The sequence below is a fragment of the Aricia agestis genome, chromosome 16 (assembly GCF_905147365.1).
Source record: "Aricia agestis chromosome 16, ilAriAges1.1, whole genome shotgun sequence".
Lineage (NCBI taxonomy): Eukaryota > Metazoa > Arthropoda > Insecta > Lepidoptera > Lycaenidae > Aricia > Aricia agestis.
Genome location: NC_056421.1, coordinates 7,572,300 through 7,591,354, shown reverse-complemented (window position 1 = coordinate 7,591,354; position 19,055 = coordinate 7,572,300). Strand labels below are relative to the sequence as shown.

General features: G+C 36.3%; 1 protein-coding gene and 1 non-coding gene across 2 annotated transcripts; both read left to right on the top strand.

Annotated features, from left to right (window-relative positions):
* Nucleotides 1–1,725: 1,725 nt before the first annotated feature.
* Trnar-ccu lies at nt 1,726–1,798 on the top strand. Its single transcript has one exon. It is a non-coding gene; the product is annotated as a tRNA-Arg (tRNA).
* Nucleotides 1,799–2,660: 862 nt separating this feature from the next.
* LOC121734916 (homeobox protein Nkx-2.2-like) lies at nt 2,661–18,777 on the top strand. Its single transcript, XM_042125554.1, has 3 exons — nt 2,661–2,832; nt 14,976–15,169; nt 17,948–18,777. The coding sequence occupies exons 1-3, from the start codon at nt 2,690–2,692 to the stop codon at nt 18,538–18,540; spliced, it is 930 nt and encodes a 309-aa protein (XP_041981488.1). The 5' UTR covers nt 2,661–2,689; the 3' UTR covers nt 18,541–18,777.
* Nucleotides 18,778–19,055: the final 278 nt, after the last annotated feature.

Sequence of the window (19,055 nt, the reverse complement as noted above, 5' to 3'; positions counted from 1 at the left end):
GACTCGCCCATGAAGGGTTCCGCAGCAACAATAAGGTTTATGTTTTATGAAATTAAAAGGTTTTTGATTTATTTTTATGTTTCAGTTGATTTAATGAAAGTTAATTTAAGGTTTACCATTTATGACGTAAGTATAAAAAAAACTACTTGGTAGATTTCGTTAAAACCAATTTTCGTTGGTAGTTTTAATAGTAATGTACATCATATATTTGGAAGAGTCTCTCTCGCAAACTAGAAAAAAATGATATAAGAAATCTCAATATGATTTTTTAAGACCTATCCATAGATACCCCACACGCATATCTTAGATGAAAAAAAAATTTTTTTGTTTCAGTTGTACCTATGGGGACCCCTAAAATTTTTAATAATGTATGCTCTTATAGTTTTGGAGAAAAGTGGCTGTGACATATGGACGGACAGACAGACAGACAGACAGACAGACAGACATGACGAATCTATAAGGGTTCCGTTTTTGCCATTTGGCTACGGAACCCTAAAAAGCGTGAACCAGTCCTGATTACGTCATACAAAGCCAATTTTTTGAAGACATGAGACATCTGCAACACTGGAGGAGCTATAGGTGCGTTAGAGTTGCTAGAGTACACTGAATGACATCGAATATCCATATCATCATCCATCCATCGAATCTATATTTAATAATATAAAGCGGAAAAGTTTGTTAGTTTGTTTGTTTGTTTGAACGCGCTAATCTCAGGAACTACTGGACCGATTTGAAAAATTACTTTGAGTCCCGAGAAAGGACATAGGATACATTTTATCTCGGAAAAATGTACGGTTCCCCGTGATAAACAAATTTTTGCATAACGGAGTTTTGGGCGTCATATTCTTGTTTTTCAATAGTTGCCTGTTTTGGATATAAGGAAAAATATATTTTGTATATTTGATAACATAGTAACGCGTATATTTAAACTGATTGGTATGCGCGAAGCTTGTTTGTTGAGAAACAGGTTAATGAACCCTTATGGCATCTATGTCGTAATGTGTGACAAACATATAAGCGTTATAAAAATTAAAATAAAAAATTGTTTTATTCCAAATTGATTATAAACTGTAACACTTTCGGAATCGTCCTAAATGCCAGCGGTTCGGGAACTAGCCCGGCGTAAAGAACCGGCGTACGAAACTCTCAAGGGGCTACTTTTTAGCAAAGATGGATTGTTAAAAATTATTTATATGAATGTATTCTAATAAAATGGAGTAATAATAATGAGTGGATTAAAAAAATAAAAATAATACAAAACAAAACTAAGTGATAATACTTTAGGATGTGTATGGGTCTCCGATGTAGAGTTTGCAGTGAAAGTAGCAGCGCCGAAAGACAAAAAATTTGCGATATGTATCGGCAAGCGCCCCAGCGTCTTGAGTTTTCCCTTATAAAAGTTTAAAAAAGTCGCTCTTTCAGCGCTACTCTCTACATAAGGAACACAAATATGTGTTCCAAAACTAAGTGATAAGTAATACTTTAGTAAAAGTATTATCACTTACTTTTGTTACACCTAATTGTATAGCAAAGTGTGATTAGTAAGAAATTACCCGTTGCGTTGGCGTTGCGATCGATGGTGAAACTGGATATAGCGCGGCCGTCTTGATACTCGTGGATCGTGTGTGATAATTTATCAGTTTAGAGTTAATTGCGGTAGCGGCGTGACGCGCGATGACGTCACCGCACGCGCAGGCGATCCGCCTCTTGCGCCGCAGCACGTACGCCTCTGTGGCCCAATGGATAAGGCATCGGCCTCCTAAGCCGAGGATTGTGGGTTCGAGTCCCACCAGAGGTACAGCTGACACTTTTTGTGATTAATAAAGTTGTTGCTATAAGACGAGATGTTACATACAATTAATGAGTGGAAGTTTCTTGGGAGGAAAATCTCGGTGGAAATAAAGTTAGAGCTACTTATGGAGAACATTTGCGTCTTGCGTTTGCCTTTTTTGTTTTGTAAGGCGTTAAGATTTTTTTTATGTTCAACGCCTGAATAATTAGCAAAGAAAAGTATGTTGTGTGGTATTGTATGAACATGATATTATAAGTAGATATTAAAATGCTTTTGGTAATAAAATTTAAGACTATTGTTCTATTTACTTGAATACCTGCATACGAATTAAGTTTCCATTAATTTGTTAATAAAGTTTATGCAGGGTGTAACAAAACTCACCGCCGTACTCAGAGACATTTAATTGTGATTAACCTTCAATTTATTTGTATAGAGTAAAATGTGATGGTAGTAGCGCTGAAAGGGTAACTTTTTTTTAACTTTTGTATCGGAAAGTTCATAACGCTGAAGCGCTTGCCCATACAAATCCCAAAAAATCTCTTTCAGCGCTGCTACTTTCACAATCAAATCTATTTAAGAGTGTGTGTCATTATCACTTAGTTTTGTTACACTATGTATAAGAAGGTAGGAAAGTAGGTAGTACCTTCTGTATTTCAACTTTTATGAAAAATATAGATTGCGTATTGGCTATTCCCGTAAAACGTAGGTCAAACACCTTAAACATTATAGTAAATATTCGCACCTGACAGCGATAACCCACAATAATGGCGCCAGTATAAAACTCCCATATCACGGGGAAAGCTGGCCGATATGATAAGGAGACAATTTTATTGATAAGGCCCGATCCATCGATCAGTCGATATGGTCGGTCGGTGCAGTCTACAGTGAGTGAGTGATATGAGAATGATGGGTGAAGAGATGGGATACGGAGAGTATTACTACGAGAACAGCTGGCCAGTTGTTCCGACGGAGTATGGAGGTGACCCTAATGTTAGCTGCCAGTACCGACAGCCAGAGGAGGATTACCGATGCAGCTATGCGTGAGTATTCGAATTTTGAATGTTTGAAAATAGAATTACTTTTTTTCTTGGCTGTTGAGGCAAAAACGTTTCTACAAAAAGTTTACTCAACACATAAAAGCAAAAATAACTTTTTTATTATTATTTTATCAGTAATTCCTAACCACTGCTAGATAATTTATATAGTAGCGCGTTATGGCGGTGTTAAAGATCCCTGTATGATAGCTGATAAGTATGAATCATTGGTATAAAATTGTAAATGTTCCTTAAGAGGGATTCCCTAGCAAAGGTAGAGTCATGAAGTTAACCTATTAAAAACCAAAATTATTTCAAAGCGATAGTAATAATGTAGATTATTATAATGATGTCAGAGTCCATTTTTTGGACAAAAAAGTAATGCTTTGTATTTTATGAAAGCTTAACTTGACCAACAAATATACAATTATTAACTCATAAATAATAATACTAAGTAGAAAAGTAGTAACCACAAACACACCTAATAAAATAAATTAAAAAATTAAGACTCTACCTACATTCTACAGTTTTCTTATTCCGAACGATTTATTTGTATTTTGTATTCCGTCGGTATAACCTTTAAATTTTCGAATGTTAGATGAACAATTATTAGTGTTCTGTTTTTTCTACACTACTATTATAATCAGAAGCATCACGAAAAATCCTGAAATATGGCAAAAACCGGGCATCTCGTGGCACCGCGCCGCGCGCCGACGGCGTTGAAAAGGGTACTTTGCCAGTACCTACGATTTACTTAGTTATTTTATTTTATAATATATAATCTTAACTACATGTATACAGTATACTACATAATATTATATAAAACAAAGTCGCTCTTTGTGCCTTAATCTTTCATAATTAGGTATTCACAACGGATTTTGATTTTCTTGAATAACTAGAATGATTTAAGCGAAAGGATACCTATAGGCTACATTTTAAAGCAAAAATAGGTAAACAAGGGGATGATCACTAGTAAGCTAAGGTTAAGGTATATTCTGTTGTTACTCCACCGCTACCACAACAAACCCATGACATGAAAACTCGAGCCGCTCTATTGGGCTCGCGTGACTTCCGCCAATCCAAGCCCAAGCTCGTGAGAGTGAGTACCATCGAGCCGTAATCCATCAGCTGTTACCTCCCAGGGTTTGGTGGAGCCCTTAATTGGTTCCGAAGCCCTCTTGTCGTGCCTCCGGCCGTTTAAAGTCGGCCTAACTAGTAACCAGCTCGAACCGCGACTCACTAGTCACTTTCCACGTTTTGCGCGTAATTTCGACGTAATCGCAATCAATTGTTTTAATTTCGGCTGTCACGAATTTTTTGGCCATAATTTAGATATTGAAAGTAGACTTTTTTATATTTTTGGAGTAAATGATGAATAATATAATTATTTATCTAGTAAATTGTATTTTATAATTAGCACAAGTAACTAACCTACTTTTAGGCTTACTTACTACATGAAATATTAAAATATAAGTGAATGAGCTTAAGAGAAGAAGCGCTATCAAAATTATTTACTTATATAGCCTACATTAAAAAAAAATCGCTGTTCTATCCTTGGATTTAAATAGTCTATATTGTTCGGGTACATTATTCTCGGGTTTGATATGAAGGGTCCACTGCAATAATGATGAATGTCCTAAAATGTTAGTTTTGAGATAATTGGGTTTTTAAATTTAGAACGGTATACCGAAACTTGGAATTACTTAAAGATTATTTTAAAGTAAACGTGACGTTACATGGCATTACTCGTTAAGATTTTAATTTTTTGGACGTTTAGCATTATTGCAGTGTATTCCCCTTCATAATATAGCACTGGATAGAAACTGTGGTTTGAACATTGAAAATTGAAATATAAATAGTCCTATGGGAAAAACATTGTAATTTGTACCTCATCTACTTTCCTATAAGATTTAAACGTTTAAGCCTATCTTGAAAAAGCCTATCTTGAAAATACTTGTGACTGCAAACCTTGTTTGTTAACTACTAAGATTATAGAGAAACTTGCAATTTTTTCTTACCTTTTTATGAAGGGTAAAAAAATAAGTATTTCAAATAAAGAGCACAGCTCTATCGCGAGCTTTCACTTACTTTCGACTTAGACAAATTCAGCGATTCGCGAAACAGGATCATTAGGGACGTAATTTGTCGAGGTTTGGCCATGAAGTAATGGGAGTTGGTCACAGGTTTTTTTGGCGCTTGGTACGGCCCGCGCCGCCATACTCAACTTTACTTATTACTTTCCTATCGTGCCGGCGATCAGCCCCTATTATTTTATCATTAGGTACCATCGCAATATCGTATTTATAACTGCCGTTTTAGTTTTCGGAATAGAGCCATCCATTTCCCGAGTTGATGGTAGAGTATCGTGGACTTATCCTAATTTTATTCATAGAATTTTTCGGTTGATCGTTAGTGTGACATTCAATAGGTATTATGAACATTAACTTTGATATAAAATAGGTATACAATAGCTATAGCTCACCGATTGCAGTTTGAGTAGTAAAATAAAGTCAGCTATGCTGGTTTCGTTTTTTAAAACTTTTTGTTTTGTTTCCCAAGTGTGTGCGAAATTTTGCTTATCTACTGGACTTAAGTCAAGAACTAAAATATTTACCAATTCAGTATAATATTTATTTCATCTCTTATATCTAAACAATTTAATCAGTATAAATTTAACAAAGAAGTAAACATTACCATTACACTTACAATTGGTAGAGCACACGAAAACTTTGATCATTCCATTCGACTGGCGAAATGGTACTAAATCCGACTTCATGCAAACAGGTAAATCAATTTGTTCGGAGTCTCGGAAGCCAATCCATTAGGTGATTTGAGTGCTTATTGCTGTCTGTGACAAACAAACACATTTATTATTTTTTTATTCTTTGATAGCATTTTTTTCTCTCCCTACCGTTTTATTCAGTAAATGAGTATTTTATTTCATGATTACTGAAGAACTATTTATTTATATTGCTATGTAATAATGTAGGATTATTTTAATACTGATATTTATTCCCATTAGACACAGATACATAAGAATCGTATTAGAATTTTGATGCATTCCCATAGGATTTCTTCTAAGAATGGATTGTCTTTCTCTACATCTTACGTAGAGAAAAGAAATTTGAACATCACGCTACCCCTATAATTTTTCAACTATCGGTCGGTTCGGTCTTTAACATAGATTTAGTATTGACGCATATTTTTACGAAGTACGCATATTTTAACGAAATAAAATTAGAAAAAAAATACTGTTTTTCTTGATAATAATGTTGACTTTATACTATACGAGCTTTTGCCCGCGGCTTCACTCGCGTTAAGAAGTATTATTATATACAAACTTTCATCCCCTATTTGAACCCCTTGGGGTTGGAATTTATCAAAATCCTTTCTTAGCGGATGCCTACGTTATAACATCTACCTGCATGCCAAATTTCAGCCCGATCCGTCCAGTGGTTTGGGCTGTGCGTTGATAGATCACTATGTCAATCAGTCAGTCACCTTTGAGTTTTATATATATAGAAATCTAGAGATCCTTACAATATTATAAAATCCATGTAAAAATGTTATAATAACAGTATAATAATAAAAAATAAATCATACATAATAAACGATAGGTAATCAATTGTATCGATGATCACGGGGTGAGCGGGCGCGGCGAGGTGTGAGTTGACCCGTAGCGGAGGGCGATCACACCTGCCCCGACCCTCACAAATCTGGATAGCAGCTTACCTCTATAGTATATTGAAAAAATTGAGATAAAATTGTTAAAACCTAGACCCCATTCACGCGTTTCCGGCGTCCATGTTTCCCGGCGGCATACATAATATGCAAAAAAAAAGATTTACCGCCGTACTCAGAGACATTTAATTATGATTAACTTTCGATTTAATGAAGAGTTTTGCAGATAATATATGGAGCTTTTTTTTTTATGAAATAAGGGGGCAAACGAGCAAACGGGTCACCTGATGGAAAGCAACTTCCGTCGCCCATGGACACTCGCAGCATCAGAAGAGCTGCAAGTGCGTTGCCGGCCTTTTAAGGGGGAATAGGGTAATAGGGGAGGGTATGGAAGGAAAGGGAATAGTTGAGGGTAGGGAATGGAATAGGGTAGGGGTTAGGGGATTGGGCCTCCGGTAAACTCACTCACTCGGCGAAACACAGCGCAAGCGCTGTTTCACGCCGGTGGTATTTATCCGGTCGAGCCGGCCCATTCGTGCCGAAGCATGGCTCTCCCACGTATAAAGCTTATGCTACGAATAATAAAAACTAAGGAAAAGTAACTCCGTCAAAAAACATGCTCTACAATACTTGTCAAAAAAGTGTACCTTAGGTACACTTTTTTGAATTTGCAATATTTAGGTGACCTTGAGCAGTACTAGGCTGACGTTACATGAGTCATGACAGATCAAAAGGAACCAAATTTAAAACGGTAATAGTATGGGAGTTACGATTCCTTGGTTTTTATTATTCGTAGGGCTTATGTCAAAATTTTGAATTAATTATTAAGTAATTAATGTTCCACTCTGAGTATGGCAGTTAGGTAATAACTAATAAGTGAGGCAATAACAGTATAGTAATTTTTCCTTACCTAATAAACTTAGGTTATTTTCCGTGGATAACAATTCACGTGTTAATTAATTTTATAAAAATCAGTAGGTATAGTAATTTCGAAGTTCCTCTCTTTGTGATATATAAAATAGTATACAGGGTGCAATTAAACCTTCCTGCCAATTTTTTTCCAGGGCTTAGGTATCTTTAGGAGAGTCCATTTAACCAAAGCAAATTGGGTGTTATTTTTTTTCCAATGTCATATTTATCCCAATTAAAATCGTTGCAGAACGGTCACTCGCGGCGTGGAGGAATGAGAGGGGGTGACGCGGGTGGAGGCGCGCGCGCGGGCGCACGTCACGCGCGGCCGACGCATCGTGTCCATTAATTGTAGTGTTTCTTAGGATAACTTTCGGAAGGTATTTCTCAACATTTTAGTACTGAGTGACTATAAAAGAAAAAATACGTGTATTTTTATTTTTAACAAGGATCAATATATCAAAATTTGGCAGGAAGGTTTAATTGCACCCTGTATTATCTCCTTTTATTATCCGAGACTCAAAAATTTACAAATATTATACGATCGTTAAAAATATATAATTCATTATACACAGTAGGTATGTCCTCCTCGCAAATTACAGTATCCTAAAGAGCAGCGCACTTTTTGGTAATAAGACGTGTAGTGTTAATCATTCAGATTAATTTGAAGACAATTGATAATATGTTTTTTTAATACAATTATTTAAGATTTATTCAGATCAACTTACACCTGTTAAGTCATCTCCACCAAAATCCCGTAACCAATGTTTTATCGTTCACTGATGCGTATACTATAAACGTTTTTAACTCATCCTTCAATAAGTTAAATTCGATCAGACCTTACTGTGCACGCCACTTACGGTACATTCAAAAATATTTATTCCTTGATAGGAGCTTTATGTCGATGATATAAGGGTCAATTTCTAGAAACTTCGAGGTAAAATATTGTAGGGGATTCATAATTGCTCTTTGTGAGCTGCCCTTTAATGTTTAAAAATTATCGTGAATCATATCGTACCTGATTTTGAAACATCTGGCCCTATTGTTTTTCGTCTGCGTTTGTTTAAAAGTTAATCAATGAGTTAACAGATGTTTAGATTTAAAGTTTGTTACCAAGAAGGTGTCGATCCTTGTCTTTTATACATACTCGAAATATTCTTTCTTTATAAAGCCGAGTTTGTATGAACATGAGGGTCATCAAAATATGATATAATATTTTGATTTTGAGTTTGGCAATTAAATACATTAGTGGAAGAAGAATCTGGGGCTCCATTTAAGAAAAAAAAAGGTTGCCGTGCACCTTTTTTTTGCTTAAATGGAGCTTCCATAGAGCCGGAATTATGATTTGAAATCATAAAACTGTGGATTTTATGTGACGCCAGATATATAATTAGCTAGATGATGGAGTAGGTAAGTTACAAGGTTTGTTCAAATTATGACGAAAATAAAATCGGCCAAGTGCGAGTCAGACTCGCGCACGAAGGGTTCCGTACCATTATAGAGCAAAATTAGGCCAACATTTGTGTTTTTTGTATGGGCATTGGGCCCCTCTTAATTTTTTATTTAATATTAATATTATTATTAAATATTAAAGTATACTTACATAAAACTAAGGATTGTGTGAAAAATTCAAGTACCTACCTGTTGCTATTATTGATATACAGCAAAAAAGGCCAAAAAATCACGTTTGTTGTATGGGAGCCCCCCTTAAATATTAATTTTATTTTGTTTTTAGTTGTTATTTGTTGTTATAGCGGCAACAGATATACACAATCTGTGAAAATTTAATCTCTCTAGCTATAACCGTTCTTGAGTTACAGCCTAGAGACATACAGACAGACAGACGGACAGACAACAGAGTCCCGTTTTTACCCTTTGGGTACGGAACCCTAAAAATGAGTACCTAATTGTCCTTATGTTACAAAATGTTAGTTACATATCTGGTTCTTCGACTCTCGTCTTTAATTATGTAATTAAATGATAGCCAGACTCTTATAAGGGCCTCTGATATTTATCTTAAGTTAGATTTTTTTTATACCTACTGTAGGTTTACAATAGACTGTTTTCCAAATTCTCTTATTTTAGGTGCGTAGAATAGTCGTTTTCTCCTAAAAATAATATGTACTGACTACTGTCTATTGGCATAATAATATCACATTTTTAAGAGTAGGTATCGTGACAGAGCCTTTATTATTTGATATGAAAATATCGTTTTAAACATCTGCATCTCTTTAGCTTTAACAAGAACTTTAAATATTTGTAAAACAAATATGTACGTACATATTATAATTCCTCTAAAAACCTTCAAAACAAGTTTTCTTGTAACTCTGCTAGGTAATAGAGTCGAAAATTAAACTACTTAGTTTTGAAATTCAGCAGTCAAAATGATATTCCAATAAATTACCTAATTACTCATCAAGTTCAAGTCGGTACTTGAACAGCAAAAAAAATCCTAAAGCGACCGAAAAATCGTTTTGACTCTACCATTGTTCTATGTGCCACGCAACATCTGTATCTTCTTAACATTGTTCTTAGAGAGTCAAACAATAAGATAGATGAGTATTACTTAACAATACACTTGACAATAATGCTATTGTAGTAATAGACTAGGACAGTTATTGTCTTAATTATAAGCGGGTTATATACCGCATGTGTTTTAGATTTAGGGCTATGAAATTGCCCTTACTAGTTTTCTATTGTTGGTTGAACACCTGTGTTTGCTTAGTTCTTAGCTTGAATTACTATGTCTACTTACCTATAACGTGAAATATCTAGAATCATTTATATACGCTCTATTTTTTTACATTTAGAAAAACATGTTTTACTTTTTAAAAGCTTTTATTTAACTTGCTCTGTATGTATGTAGATAAGTATGTTCGGGTGAAATCTTGCAACTCAATTTTGAAGTAGATATATTTAACCGATTGAGCTGAAATTTTGCATACACGTTTAGATTGGATGACAATGCACGATATGGTATGTGACATCACTCTAAATCCAATATGGCCGACCATCCAAGATGGCGAAATAGTTATTTTCTATGCAGTCCTACAATATGGATATTAAATGAAAGGGCTCATTGAGAGTAACATGAAAACGAATTTAATGTCACTCTACATCAAATATGGCGGCTCATCCAAGACACGGGAATAGTTATATAAAACCTTTTTCTCAAAAAGTTTTTTGTTTATAATTTATTAATTGTTATGTACCTAGAGTTCTAAATAACAATTTCGTAAAAACTCTCAAATTTTTCTGAACTTCAGCAAAACAGATGACTTAGTATTATCAAGTCTATTTCGTAGGTAGCCTAAGGTGATCTACACGCAAAGTGCAAACACTAAAGGTATTTTAGAAATATCTCTGACGTAGGTAGAAGATACGGTACTTTCAGCTCACTTACAATTATTTTTAGATAAAAGTACTAAGTAAATTAGGCAGATACACATGAAATATTTTTGCAAGACTCAGAAACTACGAATCATATATCATAATCATCAACCGAACACAAGTTTGCCATTATAAATAAATGTCATTTTTTTTTTTATGAAGTAGGCATATTGTATTAAGTATAACCAAATTTTTTCCCGTGGTGCTTCCCCCTTTGTTCGGATATCAATGTCATTACAATTTGGCTGTCTCCCGCTTTGCTTGGGGAGGGAAATTGGTATCTCCTACTCCTCCTACATTTCTTCTGATTAATTTCGTTGCGGGTCCCAAGACAGATTTAGCTTGTCCCTCGGGCATCCCTGAGATCATATCAAAGGGTTTTCGTGGTTGGTTACCACTGTTGATCCTGGCGACACAGGAGTTGCAGTGGTGGGAATGTGTGGTGGGCCTTTTGCCCGTTTTAATAAAAAACTACGAATCATATCTTATATCTTTAAACGAGCAATTTTTGTATATATATATATATATATATAATTGGAATCTCGGAATCGGCACCAACGATTTTCATGAAATTTAGTATATAGGGGGTTTCGGGGGCGATAAATCGATCTAGCTAGGAATCATTTCTAGAAAATGTCATTTTCATCGGATACCGAGCAAAGCTCGGTCAAACAGCTAGTTATTAGATTATTAGATATAGAATTTATTACTCCTAGCTTTTAGAACATTTTTAATAATAAAACCTAATTGTCCTTATGTTTTTATTTATTTAAAACTATAACATAAAGCAAAAATCGCGCTCGACTTGGAGGGACACTGCCGTGCCCCCAGATTATTAAATCCGAAAACATTAGTTTTTCTATTCTAATAAAAAGGTGTTGTTTATTTTAAAATTAAAACTATGATAATTATATTATATAGATAAACGTTATTTCCAAAAAGGGTACATTGACTTAGCACCTTATTGTTCTCCGGGTATAGGTGCGAGTGTCTATCTAATCCTCTGCAGCTGTGTATCATTATTATTTATTAAATAGCTGGTTATGTCGCTTTAAGAAACCAGGGAACCTTTTCCGAGAAGAACGAGTTTTAGAAAATTTAACGCAACGATTGAATTGAAAGTCCGAAGTGTTATATCTTGTAAAATGTGTATAAGGATTTTAATAAAATTATGTAGAGAACCCGGAACCGCCAATAAGGTAACAACACATATAAAACTTTGAAATCTAAAAATGTTTTGGATTGACAACAATGGATCCATACTTGGGAATATTGGAATAATTGACGTTTCAAAATAATTTCCTGTCCCTACATAAAGCGGTCACCGACATAAAAACTAACACGGGCTTACGTCGACTTATTAAAAACACTCTAAGTGAAAATCGTTATCCGGGCGTCCGTAGCCGTCGACAATGGGCTTAACGCCGCTCTCATTACAAAAGGAGCATAACGTAGCTACGTCGAAAGCTCCTCTATTCGGAGTGTATACTCCAATTTTTTTGCAGCGAAGGCTGCGACGGCGCCGATTGGTCGGGAGCGTTCCCGCCCAGCGCGCGCTCGTTTCCCATTGGTGGGTCGCTCGAGCACCCTTACTCGCCGAGTAGGCCGTCGAGGGCGGTGGGGTCTTCACCCGAGGGCCACTCGAGGGTTGTTTAGTGCGGGCGCGGCGTCGAGAGACGCAGCACGTGTTACGCAGGTGTTCGAAACGGTTTCCAAGATTATTCCGAAGGCGAGCTCTCCCGGACGGGAGATGAAGTGCGAGGAGGGCGAGAGTTCCCCGCCGCCGGTGCCCTCGCTGCCGCCGGGGCTGCTGGCGTGGAGCCCCATCCTGCTGCCACCATGGGGACCGGCCTTCCTGCCGGCCCTCTACCCGGCGGCCTTCCGATCCGCTTTCCCCGGGTGAGCTGATTTGTAAAGTGTCAGTGATTCAGTGATGAGAATGTTCTAGTACGATACCTTTTATTTCGGTGTATCAGAAATATCTTTAGGAGTATTTAAGTAAAAAGGTAGCGTTAGTAAAGAAAATTTCGGACTACATGCAAGAATTAACATTGGTACCTTCTTTCATAGTTTCTTTTGAATAAGATACCTACTTAACATCTTCATTACACGGAGATTATACGCGAGTTTTATTTTTATATGTAGTTAGACCATCAGAAAATTATAAGATCAAGAATTATCAGTTATAATAATTATTGAAGGTATCTTGGGTATATAATGTACGAGCTTTTGCCCGCGGCTTCGCTCGCGTTAAGAAGTATTATTATATACAAACTTTCATCCCCTATTTGAACCCCTTGGGGTTGGAATTTATCAAAATCCTTTCTTAGTGGATGCCTACGTCATAACATATACCTGCATGCCAAATTTCAGCCCGATCCGTTCAGTGGTTTGGGCTGTGCGTTGATAGATCACTATGTCAATCAGTCAGTCACCTTTGAGTTTTATATACATAGATTAAAAATATTTGATCATCTTTGCATAAACTTGTTTTATTTTTTAATCAAATGTGTAAACATTATTGATAAACAAGCGAATATTTTATAATTAAAAACCCTGAGATCAAGTTTTTGCTAAATTATAAGCGTTTAACTAACCAACCTTATTAAGCTTAACTATTTAATTACGCTACAAAGTTGACTATTTTTATGTCTGAATTAGACTCAGCGCTTAACTTAAAAAAAAAACGGATTATACTTTATTCATCCAAGATCGGCATTTCGTGACATATCACATATTCCAACAGTGAGAACTTGTTAATAGCGATGTCCACAACCTGTTAAGGTTCTATCCGCCGCCCTTTCACGCCGTCACGTACGGGACAGACAAACATTCACGAGTGCGTGTAATTCTCTTGTTAACAACTATAGCACCTCCAGGCTTTGTCCCGGTCACGTATCTGAAGAGGTTCCCACTTAATCAATCGGCGGATTAGACGTTCCGCCCTCACTTGTTAAGTCTGTGTTAATTGTCGGAATTTTGAGCCGAAGGTTTGGAATACCTGAGAAGGAATAGGCATGGGCTTACTTTTATAAGTCACCTATACGTGTAATATATTACAGAGTTTAATATTCATAGGTATATTAATTAGTGTTCTGACTAATAAAATATTCTCCCATGAGCTTTTATTAAAAACATTAACTGTTGAAACAAACGGTGAATAACAATTATTATAAAGATTTGTCGGAATTAGTTGTTAGATTTTCACGCATTTGAACATAATATTTTCTTCATTGCTTGATATTATTTCATTGATATAGACCATATAGACCCACACAAAATTGATCGCCGTAGCAATAATTTACCGTTTGAAAATTTTATAATAATAATTGTTATAAAGTTTCTTATCCTTCTCGAAGAACAATGTCATTCATTATTTACTTATTTGTTATTTCATTCATACTTATTATCGTAACTTTGCAGTTAGTACAAACAGATGTCATGCGTTTATGTCGTTTGTACTGCGCGACGTGACGGCTATTATATAAAGATATGAAAATATGTATTTAAATTAAAGTAATAGTTTATTATATCAGTATGGATATTGTGATCGAATAGCTAGATTTGTTAATTTGTTACTCGGTTGACGACATAATATTATTATGCTTCTAAAAATATTTACTTACGTAAAATAATTTTGCCATTAAAATTCATTGCCATCAAAACTGCTATAGGTACCTATATAGTTAAAAATGTTAACATATATAATTTTTACCATCAACGCATCCTACGGCGTACTATAATAATCTATTGCCCTTTTATTTATTAACCGACTTCCAAAAAACTAGGAGATTATATGTTCGGCTGTGGATTTTTTTTAACCAGTGTCAACTTAAGTTGTAGCGCCAAAATGAATCTGAAACTGAACGCGCCTTAACTCCTACTCAAATTTTAATGACTAAGATATAAAATAGATCCGCTATTTCGCCCTGCCTTAGTAGACAAGTATAAAGCGATTATCGTAAACGCTAACAAACTGTATGCGATTTGACATATCGCTTCGCTAGCGAATATTAATGTCAAATCCTGTACATTTTGTGGCATTGACGTTGGCGTTTACGATTATCGCTTGCCGCTTGGCTAGGCCTTAAGGTCCTGGCTCACAAACTATAAAATCTAATTTGTATAAAGTTTTGACCTTCTTATTCTAATTTACCCGTCTCTTACAGGTTGCTCGACAGTATGAAGATGCCAGGCCAGCGCGCGGGTTTCCAGATCTCCGACATCCTGGGCCTAAACGAGGCCAAGGGTCTGGAGCCGCCCGCCCTGGGCCCGGAGCTGCCGCCGTACCCGCAGCCCTACTCCGCGGAGCTGCTGCGCCATCACCAACCCTGGCTCAACCTGGACCAACACGATCATACTGGTGAGTTTTACTTCAAATTAGAAACTTCAAAAATGTAGAGTCAGTACTTTTTTATTTTTATAGCGGGTTTATTTAAAAATTAAGTTTATTAAATAATAATTAATTATTATTATCAGAGCGAGCGAAGCGAGCTCTTATAGGTATATTGCACAACCTGTACATTTTGTGGTACACTTTACGGAAAAACTATCATGCCTATTGATATTGTGCTTTTTATTTTATATGTAGATGTGTTATCATCAGCCAGTCAAGGTTTTTTATATGTGGATGTATCATCAGTTAGTCAAGCTGTGACTACGCGAGCCTAACAAAGCTCGGTTTTTAGTTAGTAATATTTTTTATGAGAGATGAAGATTTAATGTAGGTCACAAAAATGTAGAGTCAATAATTTTAGTTATGTCAGATTACTATTTCGTAATCCGTGATACTAAATAGAAACTATTTAGTTACAACGATACCTTTAGTTTTATTATTTACTAATCAAAGCTCACGGAAGTGCGCAGGTCTAGTATTATTTATAATACAATTAGGTTAAAACATTCTATGGCTTGGTTTTGTGACATTTAAAGATGATTATTAAATGGAAGGTTATTTTTCAAATAATTACCTATTAAATTATTACACGTACATGTATGTTTTCGATATTTTGTTAGGACGAAAATTAGTTGTGCAGATTATTAGTTTCAATTTTGTAGTCGTCTATTTATATTTTGTGTGTTGTGACATTTTTATACATTTATCTGGGAATCTGTTATCATTGTATCAGTATTATCAACGTCGGCATTCGGTAGGTACAGTTTCATAATTGTACCACACCGACAATAACCCAAAATATCAGTTCGATACGTGTTTGAAGTTTGTTCAAACACGTATCGAACTGATATTTTGGGTTATTTCAGAAATATGTTCTTTGAATGATTTATTATTGGAATTTTTAACGTTCAAATGTTGTGTGGCGGTGAACGCGAATCAAGTCTCTGCCAGACTTCGCAACGTTTTGTATTGTAAAAATGTCCTCTCAAGTATAATGTAAGTGCGCTGATACATCGAATATCTTGAATCATAAACACAAGTAGGAATTATCATACACAAATATATTAGCCCACTCGAAAATAATAGGTGTTTGGTAGTTGTGTCGAGAGGCCGAGATTATTTTTTCAAATGCTGCTCCATTGGAGTGCCTTGGCTAATCTGTAGTTGTCATTAATTATTTTTATCGCTTATCGTTTTTCGGCACTCATTCCGGTTTTCGATTGCTTGTTCGAAAACGGCTAATCCTATCAGCAATTATTTTGATTGATCACTTTTATCTATGACTTTGCAAATTCGGGTCTTTGATTTGTGTTAATCAAATCATTTCTTTTTGATTATGCTTTATTATTCTGAAATTTTGTCTACATAATCAAAATCTCGTTACCTAAGAAATTTTTACTTAATAAAAATATAATTCTTAAGTATCTCAGTATGCAAAAAGTTTATCAATTAAATAAAAGCTTTTTCACAGTGGTTAAACATGCATTTAATCATTTCAGACTTAACCGCCTTCGAGTTTTTGCCTCCAAACGTCGCTTAGTCTTTAACAAAAGATAACCAAATAAGTTTTTCTTTAACACAGCATCTAATAGGTTAATAAAAGATTCTCAGAGCGATCAAACGGTACAAATTGTGAAGGGTCACGCCCTAGCGCTACCAAACAGTGATTGTTTAAGTGGGGGACCGGCGTGGTGAATTTGTCACCAATGGTGTTGTGCCCTGCAGCTGCTATCAATTACACACTGTTTGCGGCTGTTAGGGATGCAATTCGTTCATTATTTGATGACAGTTATAGACTATTGTTACGCACGAATCACGATCGATATTTAGAATTGGGCATAATGGCGTTCTGTGATTCAAAGATATTATTTCAGTATCGACAATTAGTAATGATTTTGTTTTTTTGCTCACAAAGGCTTTCTTAGCTTAGTTTAACTACCTTTTACCTACTATAGGTGTCTAGGTCCTTACTGTTCATTACAAATTGTATTTAAAAATTGAAGTTTAGGTTAGTAATTAAGTAGGAACGATTTGGTGTTTGTGTTATTGTTTTCGTTAATCTGTTGTGCTTCGTTAAAAACTACGTTAAACACTGCTGTTTTAGTTTTTGATAAATTGGGTTAGCCGTTAAAAACGATACCTACTTAACAAAATATATGACTCTAGCAGTGAATAAGTAAAATAAAAAAAAGTAACGAAAAATCGTCACTGACAAAACGGACCAAGCACCACGCAGTTAGCGGCGTGAAGGATGATAGCTGATCAGTGAACAAAGAGGCAGCTGCGGGGTGGGAGTTTCCCCACTTCCCCCCGCTCAACCCCCTCCCCACAACACGCCCAACTCCCGCCCCGTGTGAATCAGGGGGGAAGCAAACAATTGCGGTGATTCTTTCCCGTCCCGTTTTGCTTCTCATTGAAGTCAAATAGACCCCAAAAGATTAACTCGAGCTTGAGCGTGTATGTTTTTGTTACTAACGGATGTAATTTGTAATTGGTTGCTTATTATTCGCTCTTGGGAATGGGGAGATTTCAAATGGCGGATATTATTTTTGTGTTTCAACTTAAGCCCACTTTTAAAAATGTTTATATGATCAGCTATAGATATTGGGTACCTACTTGCAAGACTATTAAAAAGCACCATAGATTTTAATTTTTTTTAACCTAAGTCGCGTTGCGTCGTCAAGAACCTATAGGTAAAATAACTCTGATCGGATGTAATTCTTACAATTTTTTCCATTGTTACAGGTATTCTTGGCCAACAAGCTAGTCCGGACAGCACGTCCCGAGCGTCGGAACTGTCTTACGCGGGCCCGCCGACCACGTCGCCCAACGTGGTCGACACGCGTCACGACCACGATCAAGACGTCGACCACGATCACGACCATGACCACAGCCTCGACCACGACGACGACGATCACGACCAACCGCTCAACGACTCCAGCATCTCGCATAAAAAGCGCAAGCGCCGCGTTCTATTTTCAAAGGCTCAGACCTACGAGTTGGAGAGGCGTTTCAGGCAGCAGAGGTACCTTTCGGCACCAGAGCGGGAGCACCTAGCCAGCTTGATTCGCCTGACGCCGACGCAAGTGAAAATCTGGTTTCAGAACCACAGGTACAAGACGAAACGCGCGGTCCAAGAGAAGGGCGTTCACGATTTAAACGTGGGCGGTTTGAACTCGCCACGGCGCGTGGCCGTGCCGGTCCTAGTGAAAGACGGCAGGCCGTGCCTCGGCAAGCCCGACGGCCTCCCCCCTCTGGGCCTGTCCCTTCCCCCCTACCAACCAATGCATCATCAGCCCCCGGTCCCGGGTCACCAACCCAGCGGCTGCTGGTGGTGATTCCAGAAAGTTCTCCAGTGGTTCCTAGTCGTATAGAGTAATTCACAGAATGTATACCTGTTCTGTAGATTGTACCTGTTATCTGCGTGACGCACTTTATTGCGAACCGATAAGCGATGAGGTCGCAAGAATATTGTGAAATCTATTTTACTGTAGTTTAACTCGAATAAGCGTCGTAATGGTATATTTATTATATTGCAGTTCCTATTCTTATTATTTAGAATTTTAAGTTTTTTTAAAGCTCAATTTAAAATTATGAAGTCATTATAGTTTCTACGTCATAAAAATATAAAAGTTAAATGTTTTGATACTCTGTAGTCTGTACTATACTGAGTATCAAATTAAAAAAAAATTAATAACTCTACGTTCAAATATGGAGCTACTCCAACTATAATTTTAACACCACATTCCATAACTTATCTATGGATATGAAGCGTCCATAGATATAATATGTCCATAGATATTCCATAACTTCATATTATGTATTTAAAACATTCCATTCCTAAGTATTTGTC

Excerpts from the sequence above, each read along its gene's own strand:
- LOC121734916 (XM_042125554.1), top strand. The coding sequence starts at position 2,690 with ATGAGAATGATGGGTGAAGAGATGGGATACGGAGAGTATTACTACGAG. Across the intron at positions 2,833-14,975 it reads GATTACCGATGCAGCTATGC|GTTGCTCGACAGTATGAAGA; the intron begins GTGAGTATTCGA and ends CGTCTCTTACAG. Across the intron at positions 15,170-17,947 it reads GGACCAACACGATCATACTG|GTATTCTTGGCCAACAAGCT; the intron begins GTGAGTTTTACT and ends CCATTGTTACAG.